Source organism: Gopherus flavomarginatus, chromosome 4 (assembly GCF_025201925.1).
Source record: "Gopherus flavomarginatus isolate rGopFla2 chromosome 4, rGopFla2.mat.asm, whole genome shotgun sequence".
Classification (NCBI taxonomy): domain Eukaryota; kingdom Metazoa; phylum Chordata; order Testudines; family Testudinidae; genus Gopherus; species Gopherus flavomarginatus.
In genome coordinates, this window is record NC_066620.1 from 116,766,122 (window position 1) to 116,782,702 (window position 16,581).

The 16,581-nt window shown below is 47.1% G+C and overlaps 1 protein-coding gene across 13 annotated transcripts in view; it reads left to right on the forward strand.

Moving 5' to 3' along the window:
* EPB41L2 (erythrocyte membrane protein band 4.1 like 2) overlaps positions 1-16,581 on the forward strand; it is a 279,503-nt gene that overhangs the window by 192,370 nt on the left and 70,552 nt on the right. For all 13 annotated transcript variants that reach the window (XM_050949494.1, XM_050949498.1, XM_050949495.1 and 10 more), the window contains exon 7: positions 15,325-15,400. In XM_050949494.1, coding sequence (XP_050805451.1) covers positions 15,325-15,400 — 76 coding nt within the window. The remainder of the gene's footprint in view (positions 1-15,324; positions 15,401-16,581) is intronic.

Below are 16,581 nucleotides of genomic sequence, written 5' to 3' on the forward strand. Positions count from 1 at the left end.
GGAGAAACTTCCTAACTGTCAGAGCAGATAAGCACTGGAATAAAATGCCTAGAATGATTGTGGAATCTCTGGTGGTGGTGGTTTTTAAGAACAGGTTAGACAAACACCTGTCAGGAATGGTCTAGTTATTACTTAGTCCTGCATTGAGAGCAGGAGGCTGGACTAGATGACGTCTTGAGGTCCCTTCCAACCCTTCACTTCTCTGATTCTGTGTGCTTAACTTTAAACCGTAAGTAGTCCTATTGAATTCAACGAAATTACTCACATGTTTAAATGTTCTGCTGGTTTGAGGCCAGCGTTCATGGCATCTTACATTTTGCCACTACCAGTTAAAATGTTTGAATGATTTTGCATCAGGGATCATCTAGGGAGCTGAGGGTGGGAACAAGCAAACAAATACATATCTAAGTGGCTTCAGCAGCCAGACACTTCCCTCCCTCCCACCCCCCCCCCCCAAACCCTTCCCTGGCAGTCACAGGAATTTCCTGCAACAGAGGAGGAAATTGGGAAACTTTCCTTCTGCCCTGCTGTTTATCTCTTCCTTCCCCTCTCCCAAAACTCCACTGGCCAATAAGAGGCAAGAGTGAGTGACAGCCTTTGAAACCTGATTTAGCCTTTTCAGGGTCCCCAGAACTTCTGTCCCTTGGTACTGCTGGGACAGGATTTACATTTACACCTAGTGACTAGATACAGGTTCAGAATTGTAAAAGGGATGAAGGTGATGGAGCTGGGCAGAGCTCCTTTCTTTTGTAGTGTGAAGCGCTGGGGTATAAGAATGGCTGGCTAGGGAACTAAACATGAATGTATTCATTCATAAGTGCAGTTTGAGTGTGGAAAAATTCTACCTTAGTTCTGTAAGGGTGAATTACAATAGTGTTAGCAGGCATATTGTAATGTAGGCTAATCTCCTTTGCTGCTCAGAAATGATGATGGATAAGAAAGGGTAATGCCATGATTAATTAGGTGAACTTCCAAATGAAATCAAACATCAGATCAAATTATGTTTACTTCACAAATAAAATCTTAAGTAACACTAGTGTAATGTGTAGTCCATGAGTTGGGAATTTTTCAAGACTTTATATTACTTAAAGAGTTGCTGGTATATAAATTTTCAGTTTAAACTCAGCTGTAGCTGATTTTCATTTAACAAGGGGAACTGTATGGCTAAGGGCCTGTGCATCAAGATGTATACAAAGAAATTTTGCTTTATGTAACATCTGTCCTATAAACTTTATCTCAAAGGCTTTGTAATGTTAAATGGAGTTGAAATGAATTGGTGTGAAGAGGAAAAGAAGATTTTAAGAGATATAGATAAGGAAAACCTCTGCATTTGAGAGAGAAATTCAGATGGAGTGACAGATAAGGGTAATCAAAGGAAAGGAGAAGTTGCTGAAGAGATGCTTTTTTTTCATCAGCTGTGTGACTGGAGAGGGACTGGAGGGGAGAGACAGGGTCCATGAGGTAGGCTGGGCTAAGTACATGGAGAGTCTTAAGAACAAGGACTGGATATAGATTGTCTTGACTCCCTAGATCAATATCAGGGGCAATACATTGCAGAGGGGAAATAATTTCCTTAATTTCGGGTGCCCTATTTACATGTGTGCCATTAATTTATTTGTTCTTGCCACATTACCACAAAACTATTAGTTGAGCCATAAAAATAGCATATAACCAACAGTAAAAGATACAAGAATGCCTTTATTGGGATAAAACACTGATTCTCCAGTATAGATGGGATGAATCATGTTAATTGTGCACTGTTGGTTACTACATTCTTTTCCTTGATGAATGTGTCTAATGTTGCTTCTGAAGCATTTTTGAGGTAGCAAGTTGGCTAGACAAATTCTTGACATTCCAGTAGGCCATACTATTAAGCACCAATAAACAGAGCACTAGTACAGACAAAATTCTAAATATCATTTAAATATCAACATTTTTTACCTTCCCCAGCAGTTTATAATGTCAGTATCACAGTATAAAGTTGCATACAAAAACTTGATTGTCTGTATAATTTTGTCACATTGTTGTTACATGAGCTATACCCGTAAACTAAGTCAGAAGTACAGAATCAGACTGTACACAAGCAGTTTAATACATTTAGCTTATGTCCAAAGGAAAAACAGTTTTCCTATTACCATTTAAAATATAAGAAGGCCAACAATTCATACTGTGACCAATGCAAAATTGTTGATTTTGTCAGTTTCAAACAGCTTTACTGAATTTTGTTTGTGGCTGTAATAATAATCTAAATAAATTGTGGTACTACTGAAGATGTATACACCTGGGATTTCCACATATCCCATGGATTCAAACTCCAGGAGCATTTTATGTTTCAGAAGATAAGCTTTCACTTAAAACAAACAAAATTTAGATCTTCTGGTTACGAAGAGCCTTCTAAAAACTGTGATCTATGCTAGAAAAAACATCACATTGCTAACAGGAGCCAGCAATGGGTTAAGTGTCAGTTCATCTACACCTGGTTTAACTGCAAGTATAAACCATTAAAAACTGAGTTGAGCATTAAGCAAGTCTTCACTATATTTGAGGGGTTGGGGACAGATGCTGAACAGGTTTTTTTTGTTTGTTTTTTTCCTCCTCTCTCTCCCCCCCCCAGTCTACAGTTGCCGATAAACCAGGTGCAGATGAACTGGGTGTCAGGAATGGGTTATTAATTTTATTTGTGTATACCAGACCTAAAAGGCAACCAGTGGACTCTTCTAATGCTGAGTCTGCAGTTGGAACAGTGAAAGAATACCCTTGAGAGATGTCAGTTGCCCTGTTCGTCTCAAGAGGGGAACTCTTTCACTTCTCTTAATAATTAACTTAGATGCCTAGTAATTATTTATTATTTTTTGTTCACAGAAAATTATTTTCAGAGTAGCAGCTGTGTTAGTCTGTATCCGCAAAAAGAACAAGCGTATTTGTGGCTTATGCTCAAATTTTAGTCTCTAAGGTGCCACAAATACGCTTGTTCTTTTTGCAGAAAATTAGTATTTTCATAGCAGGACAATTAAAGTTTTCTTATGATTAAATTCTCTGTACATTCTTTCAGTTCATGTACTTCTGTAGTGTTCTTGCTTACCTTTGTTTTTCGTTTAGCAACTTTTTTTATTTTAATCAGGTAGTTTTCATGCAGTATTATTGTTAGACTGTACTCATCATTATTGACTTTTCTCACAAAAAGACATATCAGAAGCCTGGTATATCTGAGCTACAAGTGTATTGCCTCTCCCCATAACTGGAATGAAATGTTTATATTTACCGTTAAATGAGTTTATGCTGATAAATTTTTCCTTTTCAGAGAATTAAACATTAACTATTTTTAATTGATGCCAGTTCCCAGGGAGAGAATAGATTAACGTGTTTCCATCCGTTATGGCTTTCATTCAATAGTGCTACAGTAAAATGGCATTCTGATGGTATGTGCATTTGACCCATTGGTTACTATTAGATATTTTTTCCCCAGTGACACCTTTTGGACTTGATCCTGTCTTGTGTTAGTATATTTATGCATCACTGTAAACACTTCAAAAATCCTTGTTGTTCTAAGGAAGTTTTGTGAATAGAAATATCTTGTGAGATACAAGGGGCCATGAATTTCAAAAGCAAGTAGTGACTTTGGGTACCTCAGTTTGACACCTCAGAGGCCAGCCTTTCAGAAAGTACTGAGCACTCCCTCTGAAAATCTAATTCACAGAAGGTTGTTCAAGCTGGGCACCCAAAAATCGAAGCACCCCAAATTACTAGTCATTTTTAAAAATCTTGATAGAAGATTTTAATGTAAAGAGAAATTCAAAATTTTGAGAATTTTCATGTTTAGACATTAAACAATGCTTCATTTGGCATGTAATTCATAAACTCAAACTCTTCTCCCTTCCAATTGGTAATAGTTTTTTTTTAAGAGTTCAAGACAATGCTGAAATATTGTTACATATTAATGGTTTTATTCCTTGGCCCACAAAATACTACAAACCTAATAAATGGTATTATTCTCAGAACAAAAATTAGTTATGAGTGAGACAAGGTTGGTACATAAGAATGGCCATAGTGGGTCAAACTAAAGGTCCATATATCCCAGTGTCCTGTCTTCCAGCAGTGGCTAGTGCCAGGTGCTTCAGAGTGAATGAACAGGACAGGTAGTCATCAAGGGATCCAGGTAATATCTTTTATTAGTGTAACTTCTGTTGGTGGAAGGTACAAGCTTTCGAACTACTCAGAGTTCTTCAGGTCTGGGAAGAGAAGTCAGTGTGTCTGAGCTAAATACAAGTTGGGACAGATAGTTTAACCTAAGGGGTAACACATGTTTGGGGGGGGCAATAAGGATTATAATGTTCTGTAAAAGAGGTTTTGAGTAGGCCATTAAGTGTGAGCAGGTTTTATATATATTGATTACATTTTCATCCTCTGGACAAAAGACCTAAATTCTCATAGATTTCCACCACAACTTCAACAACTACCACTCATCCATCAAACTCTCTCTACAACATTCCCACAAAGTATCAACTCCCTGGATGCCAAAATTAACTTCAACAGTGAAACCCTACAAATGACTATATATAAGAAATGCATGGATCTCCATGCCTACCTCCACAGATCCAGCAAGCACCCCAGACACACCAAGAAATCTGTTATCTACAGCCAAGCACTTAGATACCACAGAATTTGCTATGAAGAGAAAGTCCAGAATGCACACTTAAAACCACCTTCATTAATTAAGGATACCACTAGAGAAGTAGATTGCATCATGGAAAGGACCACCCAAATACCCTGGAAGAACCCACTTCAATACAGCTGGCAAAAAAACACTGATAGCACATACCTCTGTCACCTACCACCTCACACGAATCCATATGGGGTATCATCAAATAATTGCAACTAATATTTGATGGGGCCCGCATCCTGAAAGAAATCTTTCCCACACCCTTTTCTTCTGGCCGTAAAACAACCCCCCAAACCTTGCCAAGCTAGTCATCAGAAGCAAGCTGTCCACGGAGCGGGATGCACCTACTAAAAGTGGCACCAGACTCTGCCTGAAAAACAGATGCAAAACCTGAAGACACATCTCCACTACTACAATGATAAATACCCCTCTACACCACACCTTTCAAGATTCATGGGTCCTACGCATACTTAATCACATGTGGTGTACCTCATCCAGTGCATCAGATACCCCAATAAAAATTATATGAGTGAAACCAGACAATCACTATGTGATCAAATGAACTCTCACAGAAAATAAGACACAAAACCACCATATCAGCTATGGGCGAATACTTTTCACAAAATCATCACCACATATCTGATCTTTCAATACTCGTCTTCAAAGGAAACCTGCATACGCACTTCAAAAGATGAACCTGGGAACTTAAATTCATAATACTGCTAGACACCAGAAACCATGGACTTAAGAGACGCTGGTTTCATAACTCATTACAACAATCTGACACACATCTGCCAGCTGACTCTTAATGGAGTCTTTTATGTAAACCTCTTTTACGTAACAATCTAACCCTTATTACCCAGGCCAGCTCAAGCAAACTCCTACAGCATGTTGCCCTTTATGCTTAACTGTCTGTCACAACTTGTATTTAGCTTAGACACTCTGATTTCTTTCTCCAGACCTAGGGCATGTCTACACTACAAACTTTTGCTAACTCAAGTTAGGTTGGCATAAAGCTGCCACGGGTAGTATATCGTTTGCGTACGTGCTTGCGTGCTTGGTTCCTTACGTTGGTGCTGTTCCTACTCAACATGAGTGCTTGTTTCAATGCGCAGTGTGGTGCACGATGGGTAGATATCCCGGTGTGCTACTCACCATCATCCAGCGCACTCTCTTTTGGGAAGTTTTGGCAATGCATTGTGGGGCAGAAACGAGTTTCACTGGGATGACTAATTGTGAGATAAAGTTCCCATCATGCAGCTTTTTCCACCTCCAAATGCCATCTTTATTCCATAGTTTTCCACACCTATTTTTAAAATCCCACAAACCTTCATGGGGCTTGCCATTGTCCAAAAGCATGGAGCCTGCAGAACTCTGCACTATTGTCATGACCGTTGCAAGCACAGGATGCGCTACTCTCCAGCATTTGCAAAGCTGCAGAAAGAGCTGTGGAGAACATGATGGTTTTTTGGAAGGCCAAATGCTGTAGGACATAGCAAGAACCAATTCAACATTGTTGGCATAGGTGCTGGAACTATCAGGGGTCTTTGGGGTGCTGCCACACCCCCTGGCTTGAAGTTCATTCCATTATGTACAGGTTTTACAGTTTAGTTCAAGGGTTCTCAGAACCCCCACTACACAAATTGTCCCAGCATTCCTGATTGTCAGTGGTGTTCACAGAGTTGTTGCAAATGGTGGAGTGCTGCTTTTGGGCACGAGAAATGAGCACTGACTGGTGAGATCGCACTGTCATGCAGGGTTGAGATGACAAGCCGTGTCTGCAGAACTTCTGGATGTGCAGGGCTACATTCCTAGAACTCTGCACTGAGCTTGCCCCAGCCTTCCAGCATCTGGACACCAGAGTGAGAGCTTCACTGACAGAGGGGAAGTATCGATCACACAGTGGAAATTTGCAATGACAGATTGCTACTGGTCAGTGGGCAATCATTTTGGAGTTGGAAAAATCCAGTGTGCAGGCCATTGTCATGAAATGTGCAGGGCCATTAATCATCTCCTGCTACATATGACTGTGACTCTGCAACTTGCAGGATATAATGGATGGATTTGCAATGATTGGATTCATGAACCGCGATGAAGTGATAGCACACACATCCCTATTTTGGCACCAGACCATCTTGCCCCAGAGTACTCAGCAGAAAGGACTATTTTTCTATGGTTACGCAAGTGCCAGTGGATCACTGGGGATACTTCACTGACATCAGTGTTGGCTAGTCAGGGAAGGTGCCTGACACTAACATCTTTAAGAACACAGGACTGTTCAAAAGGCTGCAAGCAAGGACTTTCTTTCTTGACTGGTGGATTTACCATTGGCAATGCCAAAGTGCCAGTAGTGATCCTGAGAGACCCAGCCTACCCCTTACTCTATGGCTCATGAAGCAGAACATTTGGCAACCTTAACAGCACCAAGGAACGATTCAACCCTACTGTTTCGGCAGGTGCAGTGTGGCAGTTGAATGTGCTTTTAGTCGTTTGAAGGGGTGGTGATGTTGACTCACAAGACTGGATCTCAGTGAGAAAAATATCCTAGTGATTATAGCTGCCTGCAGTGTCCTGCATAGTATCTGTGAAGCAAAGGGAGAAAAGTTGCCTCTGGGTGGAGGGTAAAGGTGGAATATCTGTCTGCTGAGTTTGAACAGCCTGATACAAGGGTTATCAGTGGAGCTCAACCAGGACCTGTGTGGCTCAGGAAGGCTTTGTAAGAGCATTTTAACAGTGAGCCATAGTAACATGTTGTGGTGTGCTATGGTCTACCTGACCCTGCAGTTTGGGGGCCTATTAGGAATTGTGTGGTGCTTGGTGCAAATTTTATGCATAGAACACTGACAATGTATCTATTAATTTTGTGGTGCTTGCTATACGATTATGACACTATTTGTAAAAGATCCTATGAGTTGTGTCAGAGTGTTCAATAACAACTAAGTAGGTGCCTTCAGTACCACCAGGCATTCAGCAGCATATGTTGGAAACTAATAAAGATGAATTATTTTCCAGACAATATTGTTTTATTGAGTAATGAAAACACTTCAAAAAAATTCTGTACAAGTTACAAACAAAAACATTAAAAACTTAATAAATTCCTGGATCAGAGCTGAATGAAGAGGGTGTGACATTAATGTCTACTTACGTCTTCCAACATATGTTACCTTTGTTTTGTCAGCCTAAGTGTTATCTTATCTGTACTCATTCACTACATAATTATAAATCATTAAAACTATAGCTATCAAAGTGCTTAATCTCTCTAGTTACAATTACTCATTTTATATTTCAACGTTATAAATCAGTATATGAGGGAGAGTTATGGGAAACATGATTCTTTAATGTCAACATTTTCTACCTTCTTTAAACGTTTTTTTTCACTCGAAGTCCAGTTTTATTTGTGAGTCATTACAAAGCAACTTTGTTAGGATTTTTCCTGTGAATGCGTTGAGTGGTGGCTCGATTCTATAGTCTTAATAGTTGCTTTTAATGATACCCCAACTATGTCCACTGAAGGTAGGACGAAGTAATAGGTTTAATCTGCAGCAAGGGAGATTTAAATGAGATGTTAGGGAAAGCTTTCTAACTGCCAAGGATAGTTAAGCATTGGAATAGAGTTCTAGGCGAGCTTGTGAAATCCCCATAATTGGCGGTTCTTCTTCGAGTGATTGCTCATATCCATTCCAGGTAGGTGTATGTGTCGCGCGTGCATGTTTGCTGGAAACTTTTTACCCTAGCAACTCCAGTGGGCCGGCAGGTCGCCCCCTAGAGTGGCGCCACTATGGCACTAGATATATACCCCTGCCGGCCTCCCCGCTCCTCAGTTCCTTCTTACCGCCGTGTCGGTTGCTGGAACTGTGGAGTGCGGCTTGCTGTCCTCCACGTACCTAGCTCTCCTGTACTCTGTTCGTAGTCATAGTTGTAAATATTTCATAGATAGTTTGATAGTATATTAGTTAGTTGTGTATTATATATAGTTGTTTAACTTGTTCACGGGTGGGCTGTTGCCCTTCCCGGCGCCCGGAACCTGGCTCATGCCTGGCTCGCCGGGCTTCAAGCAGTGCTCGGCATGCAAGAAGCCAATGCCGACTAGCGATCCCCACGACGCGTGCCTCAAGTGCCTGGGGGAATCGCACATAAGTGAGAAGTGCCGTATATGCAAGGCCTTTAAGCCTCGCACAAAGAAGGAGAGGGATCAAAGACTCCACGCTCTCCTAATGGAAGCGGCACTGACTCCGGCACCGGCGGCGCAGCCGGTCACTTCTACTCCAGCACCGGACCGCGCTGGCACCGGCAAGACTCCCTGGCACCGACCATTCTTGGCACCGGGAGCAGATCCACGACCCTCGGCGTCTGCAACACCATCGAGGCAGGCCCAAGTGGAACGCCCAGCACCTACCTTGGCCGCGGCACCACCTGCAGGGCTGCTGTTGACTCCGAGTCCGGAAGGTCCGTCGAGTCCAGCCCCTCCTAGCTCCCCCTTGAGATCAGGGGTCGAGCTGTTAGTCCCATCTACGCCGGAGACCTTTGCCTCGGCACGGGACTTGATAGTGCTAAAGGAGCCATCGCAGCCTCAGACGGCACCCCCGGGACGGGTAACCTCCAGAGGCAAACCAATGCTAAGAGCGCTGTCCCCAGAGTCCCAGCTCCGATCGCCCCGGAGACGTGAACGCTCGCGCTCGGGGCGCCGCTCGCAGTCCCGGCACCGTTCTCCCAGGCGGTACCGGTCACACTCGCGGCACCGATCAGTATCTGCATGGTCCCGCTCTGGCTCCTCTTACCACCGGCACCGAGACTCTAGGAGCCGTTCACCTCGATGTTCGGCTCCACGGTCGACCTCCCGGCACCGAGCCGGTGGTAGGTCCCGATCCCGGTTGACCTCCCGGCACCGCGTCGGTGGCAAGTCCCGGTCCCCACTGCCATCCCGGCACCGCGCTGATCGAAGGTCGCGGTCCCGCTCCCGGCACCGACCTCGATGCAGATCCCGCTCCGGATCCCGGCACCGGCTACCACGCCGTTCCCGGTCCCGATCCCGGCACCGATGCGGGTCGCGGCACTGATCCTCGGCACCGAGGAGAGCGTCGGAGTTGGCATACAGAGACGCCTATCAAACAGGCTCAGCGCCTCCGTGGCCTTCCAGGGAACCATCTGTGTCCTCTCAGGCGGACAGCGCCTATGCCTTCGGCCAGGACAGACACTCGGCCTTATTTCAGGACCCTCCACCACAGGAACGAGGGCCTCAACAGTGGGGGTTTTGGACCCCATGGGCGTATCGCCAAGCCCAGGGTCCACAACACATTACCCCCCGCCCTGAGGCGGAACGCAGGCCACCGGAGGCGACGGTGTCTAGACCCCCTCCCTACCCGGAAGCAGACGGCAGGTCCAGCTACCAGGACCCAGAGCTCCCTCCAGTGACGGAGGTGCAGCCCCAGATAGAACCCCCCGTGGACACTCTGTTGCCGGGGGTTTCCTCGTCGTCTTCACCAGATGAGGCAGTGGCAGGTACCTCGTCCTCCAGCCCTCCCCCGCTAGATCTTAGGGTACACCAGGACCTCTTCCGACGTGTGGCACAGAACCTGGACTTGCAAGCAGAGGAGGTCTCTGAAATCGAGGACCCGGTGGTGAGCATCCTCTCCACCGGTGCGCCCACCAGAGTGGCCCTGCCCTTTATCAAAACTATCCAGGCCAACGCAGCTACTATCTGGCAGTCACTGGCCTCCATCCCTCCGACCGCTCGAAGGGTGGAAAGGAAGTACATGGCCCCCTCGAAGGGCCATGAATACCTGTATGTTCACCCGACACCCTGCTCACTTGTGGTCCAGTCGGTGAACGACAGGGAGCGCCACGGTCAAGAGGCCCCAGCGCCCAAGTCGAAGGAGGCGAGACGGATGGACCTCCTGGGCCGCAAGATCTATTCGGCGGGGGCGTTACAGCTCAGGGTCTCGAATCAGCAGGCCCTCCTTAGCCGCTACTCCTTCAACTCGTGGGTAGCGGTGGGGAAATTCGCAGAGCTGTTACCACAGGATGCCCGCCAGGAGTTTACCACCATCCTGGATGAGGGCAAGAAAGTAGCGAGGACATCTCTACAAGCCTCTTTCGATGCTGCGAACTCAGCCGCTCGGACCCTTGCCTCGGGGCTCACGATGCGCCGAATTTCCTGGCTGCAGGTCTCTGGCCTTCCACCGGAGCTCCAACATACTATCCAGGACCTCCCCTTCGAAGGCCAGGGCCTGTTTTCCGCCAAAACAGACCCCAGACTAAAGGACCTTAAGGACAATAGAGTCATCATACGGTCGCTGGGGATGCATACGCCTGCGACACAGCGCAGGCCATTCCGGCAGCAGAACCAACAGCAGCAGCGTCGGCCGTATCCTCAGTTCCATCCGCGGCAGGACCTCACTAGGCGCCGCGGCAGGAACAACCGAAGCAGACAGTCAGGTGGCCAAACGGGGCAGAACCAAGGCTCCGCCAAGGCCCCTCCTGGACCTAAGCCTTCATTTTGAAGGTGCGCCCGAGGGCGCAGTACCAGTTTCCCCTCCGGATCCTTCCCCGCAGTTTTCCAACCGTCTTTCTTATTTCCTCTCGGTGTGGACCCAAATAACATCGGACCGTTGGGTCTAGCATACGGTGCAGGCCGGTTATCGCCTGCAGTTTTCTTCGCCCCCCCCCCCCAGCCACCATCCTCGTCCCTCTTCAGGGACCCCTCTCACGAGCAATTCCTCCGTCAGGAGGTGCACACGCTCCTCGTCAAGGGAGCCATAGAGGAGGTTCCAGAGAGCGAGAAGGGCAAGGGGTTTTATTCCCGCTACTTTCTAATCCCTCAGGCCCATCCTCGACCTGCGGGAGCTCAAGTATATGGTGAAGTTGAAGTTCCATATTGTATCCCTTGGAACCATCATCCCATCCCTGGATCCCGGAGACTGGTACGCCGCCCTCGACATGCAGGACGCTTATTTCCATATCTCCATATCCCCCCAGCACAGGCGTTTCCTCCGCTTTGTGGTCGACCGCCGACATTATCAATTTGCCGTCCGCCCGTTTGGCCTCTCTACGGCCCCGAGGGTGTTCACGAAATGCATGGCAGTCGTCATCGCACACCTTTGGCATTGCCGCATTCACGTGTTTCCCTATCTCGACGACTGGCTGATCCGGGGCACATTGGAGCTGCAGGTCCGCGACCGCGTCCGCAGGATCAGCAGCCTCTTTGCTGCCCTGGGCCTCGTGATCAACGTGGACAAGTCTACTCTGCTCCCCACGCAGCGGATAGAGTTCATCGGGGCTGTTCTGGACTCTACCCTGGCCAGGGCCTTGTTACTCTTGCCCAGCTTCCAGTCGCTGTCGGCCATCATTCTGCGCTTGCAGGCGGCCCCACTGACCTCTCTACGAACATGTCTGGCCCTCCTGGGCCATATGGCAGCCTGTACGTTCGTGATGGCGTATGTCCGACTCCGCATGAGGCCTCTTCAATCTTGGCTCATCGCGCAGTACCGGCCGGCCAGACATTCGTTGGACACAGTCGTCACCGTTCCTCAGAGGGTATTGGACTCCCTTCGGTGGTGGCTGGACCAGTCCATAGTCTGTGCGGGGCTCCCGTTTCATCCGCCCCAGCCCTCGGCATCCCTGACTACGGACGCCTCAGATCTGGGCTGGGGGGCGCACTGTGGCGCCCAAAGAACTCAGGGCTTGTGGACCCCTCAGGAGATGGACCTCCACATCAACATACGAGAGTTGAGAGCGGTCCGTCTTGCTTGTCAAGCGTTTCTCCATCTCCTTCAAGGTTGTTGTGTCGTGGTGTTCACCGACAACACGACGACCATGTTTTACATCAACAAGCAGGGCGGCACCAGGTCCTCTCCCCTATGTCTCGAGGCGATGCGTCTCTGGGAGTTTTGCATAGCCCATGCCGTTCACCTTTCTGCCTCCTGTCTCCCGGGAGTGCGGAACACTCTAGCGGACCGACTGAGCAGATCCTTCCGCTCGCACGAGTGGTCCCTCCGTCCAGACGTCGCCCTCTCACTCTTCCAGAGGTGGGGTCGTCCCCGGATGGACCTCTTCGCGTCCAGGGAGAACAGGAAGTGTCGAGCATTCTGCTCCTTCCAGGGTCGGGAGCCAGGGTCTATAGCAGATGCCTTCCTGATCCCATGGGCAACCCACCTGTGTTACGCATTCCCTCCCGTTCCGCTGATACACAGGGTTCTCCTCAAGGTGCGCAGAGACAGAGCTCGGGTGATTCTCATAGCTCCAGCATGGGCCAGACAACATTGGTACCCCATGTTGCTGGACCTCTCAGTAGCCAACCCAGTTGCCCTGCCCCTACATCGGGACCTGATCACCGAGGACCACGGCAGGCTCTGTCACCCGGACCTTCCGTCTCTGCACCTTGCGGCATGGCTCCTGCGTGGTTGACAGGTTCCGAGCTACGCTGCTCTACCCCGGTTCGGGAGGTTCCCCTGGGCAGTAGAAAGCCTTCCACCAGGGCTACTTACTCGGCTAAGTGGAAGCGTTTCTCCTGTTGGTGTTCGGAGAAAGGTCTTCTCCCTATGGAGACTCCCATCACCACTATTCTAGACTACATCTGGTCCCTCAAGGTCCAGGGTCTGGCGTTGTCGTCCCTCCGGGTCCACCTAGCGGCCATCTCCGCGTTTCATCCTGGAGTGGACGGATGTTCCGTCTTCTCCCACCCTATGGTGGCGAGATTCCTGAAGGGACTGGAGTGTCTCTATCCACAGATCCGCCCTCCTGCCCCTTCATGGGATCTCAACGTGGTCCTAACTCGGCTCATGGGTCCTCCATTCGAGCCATTAGCTGCTTGCTCCCTGCTCTATCTCTCGTGGAAGACCGCCTTCCTAGTGGCCATCACCTCAGCTAGACGGGTGTCAGAGCTACGGGCCCTCACAGTAGATCCCCCATATACGGTCTTCCATAAAGACAAGGTGCAGCTGAGACTACACCCTGCCTTTCTTCCCAAGGTGGTCTCGGCTTTCCACATTAACCAGGAGATCTTCCTCCCAGTCTTTTTCCCAAAGCCCCATTCGTCCCGCAGGGAGCAACAGCTCCACTCGCTAGATGTCCGTCGGGCGCTAGCATTTTATGTGGACAGGACCAAACCGTTCTGCAAGTCCCCCCAGTTATTCGTGGCAGTAGCGGACCGGGTCAAGGGGCTACAGATTTCCTCGCAGAGGATATTTTCCTGGGTTACCTCCTGCATCAGGACCTGCTACGACCTGGCCCACGTTCCGACGGGCCGTGTGACTGCTCACTCCACCAGAGCACAGGCATCATCGCTGGCTTTCCTTGCCCGCGTGCCAATCCAAGAGATTTGTAGGGCGGCGACCTGGTCATCGGTCCACACATTCACTTCCCATTACGCCCTGGTTCAGCAGTCCAGAGATGATGCGGCCTTTGGCTCTGCAGTACTCCAGGCCACGACCTCTCACTCCGACCCCACCGCCTAGGTAAGGCTTGGGATTCACCTACCTGGAATGGATATGAGCAATCACTCGAAGAAGAAAAGACGGTTACTCACCTTTGTAACTGTTGTTCTTCGAGATGTGTTGCTCATATCCATTCCACACCCGCCCTCCTTCCCCACTGTCGGAGTAGCCGGCAAGAAGGAACTGAGGAGCGGGCGGGCCGGCAGGGGTATATATCTAGTGCCATAGTGGCGCCACTCTAGGGGGCGACCTGCCGGCCCACTGGAGTTGCTAGGGTAAAAAGTTTCCGGCAAACGTGCACGCGCGGCGTGTACACCTACCTGGAATGGATATGAGCAACACATCTCTAAGAACAACAGTTACAAAGGTGAGTAACCGTCTTTTTTTCAGAGGAGGTTGGAGAAACACTTGCCAGGGATGGTCTAGGTTTACTTCGTCCTATTTCAGCACAGGGGGTTAGACTTGCTGACCTTTCAAGGGCCCTTCCAGCCTTACATGTCTATGATTCTAATATAGAAGAAACTGTAATGTGTATGTGGTTTTATATATTTAATGAGAGCAGCCATTTGTTGGGCTACAGTATTTGCCAGCAAAGAAAGTGCTTTACAGCTGCACTATTTCTACTTCATGCTTTAGCATATGCATCACAAACTTCAGTTCTTTCAGTTTTTCTTCCCCATGAGTGATTCTACAGTCTCTCAAATTAAAAGGAATTTGTTGTTTTATGAGCTCCTCTCAACAGGGGAGAGACACTTACCCTAGAAGAAGCTAGAAAACATTGGTTATATTACTTCACAAACAATGCAAAAAAAGTTGCTCAGGGTTAAAACCCTCTAAAATGTTTTTGAACAAAAGATACCTTTAAAGCTGCTAAATCAAATTATTATGGTTGCCTGAGAATTCAAAACTCTAAATACTTTTATAGATGTTTTCATAATCTATGATAAGAAAAACATTGTAACAAATTCTTCAGAAAGTAAATAAATTATCTTAATCTGTTGGTCTGATCTTTCAGTTTACAAGTGTAACTATCTGGCATTGAAGAGAATCCACTCTTGTTAACTTTCTATCTATTTATCATATAATTTCTAAATTTCTTACATTTTAAATTTGACTTTTATTGATGTGACTAGCATTTCAGGAATTAAGACCTTTCACAAGTGTTTTAAATCTTTGTTTTCGTTGCTTGTTAAAGTTCTTGTGGAGTAATAATCAGCCATTTCCAATTTGTAGGTTTACCCTGGCTATTCACCTTTAATGTAAAGTTTTATCCTCCTGATCCTTCACAGTTGACTGAAGACATTACCAGGTATGCATATTTTAATATAAACCTTGATAATCAGTGTTTTTTATATTGTACATTCTGCAAGTCAACAACTTTACTTGCTTCCTGTGTTTTGAATTCACACTGCAGATTTTCTCTCCTCCACAACTCCCTCCCTCCCTCATAGATTAAGGGAACAGAGAGGCCCTAGGTGTGGGAGGAAACTGGGGTATTTATCCTGAGCACAGATTTCAGGATGGCCTTGGAAGTTTAAATATTCTGTCTGCTGCCACAGCACAGTTTGACTATACTGTGCAGTGCTGCTGCTTTTTGTAGCCAGCAGGAAGTGAGTAGGAGTTGCAGACTTTGCATGATGACATCACACAGCTTTTCTTGCCCCCAGTTCACAGCATGAGCAGTCCTGAGCTGGGGTGAGATCTGGGACTCAGTGGATCTGATAAGTCCTCCAAGGGAGCTCCCAAATGAGAGGGGGAAAGCTACTTGAAATGGAGGGAGGGGCTAATGAAGGGGTCCAGAAGGAAGAGAGAGAAAGTAAAAACTATAACAAGAGACCAGAGGATGAGGATAGAGGTGGGATAAAGTGAAGCAGCATGGTAGCAGGGAGGAGACCAGAAAAAGGAAGGAACCTCTTACAGATCAGGGGTGTGGAGCTAGTGGATGTTGAGGGGCTACCTCTATGTTCGGATGTAAGCAGTTGGGTAACTTGTATTGATATAAGTACTAAGCTCAAAGATGTTAAGGTGCTTTATTTGCTAACTTTATATTAAACATAAACTGAATTGCTGAGAAAATATTTTCATAGATATGTAACCCTTCTGCCGCTCTGAGTTGGCAGCAACAAGGGCCAGGTTCAGTATCTAGGGGTTACGTTTCAATAACACAATGCAAAACCGGCTCAAGCCCCCAGCCAGTGACCTGGGACAATTACATACCACCCCCCGGGGGCCTCTAGGAGGCAATACTTCCCCTCTCGCAAGCACGGAGTAGGTGTAGCAAAATCCTTTTAATAAAGGAGGGAAACAGTGCAGCATTACATTGAGAAAATACCAAAAACAGGATTCATAAAACAAACCATGAGTGTCCTTTTCCCCTCAGGGTCTTGAGTCTAGCAACCCCAAAATCACCCAAAAGTCCAGCAAACTAAAAGTCTCTGTCCCTTGTCAGTGCAGCCCCAGAGTTCAAAAGCTTATCTGCAGAGTTTTACA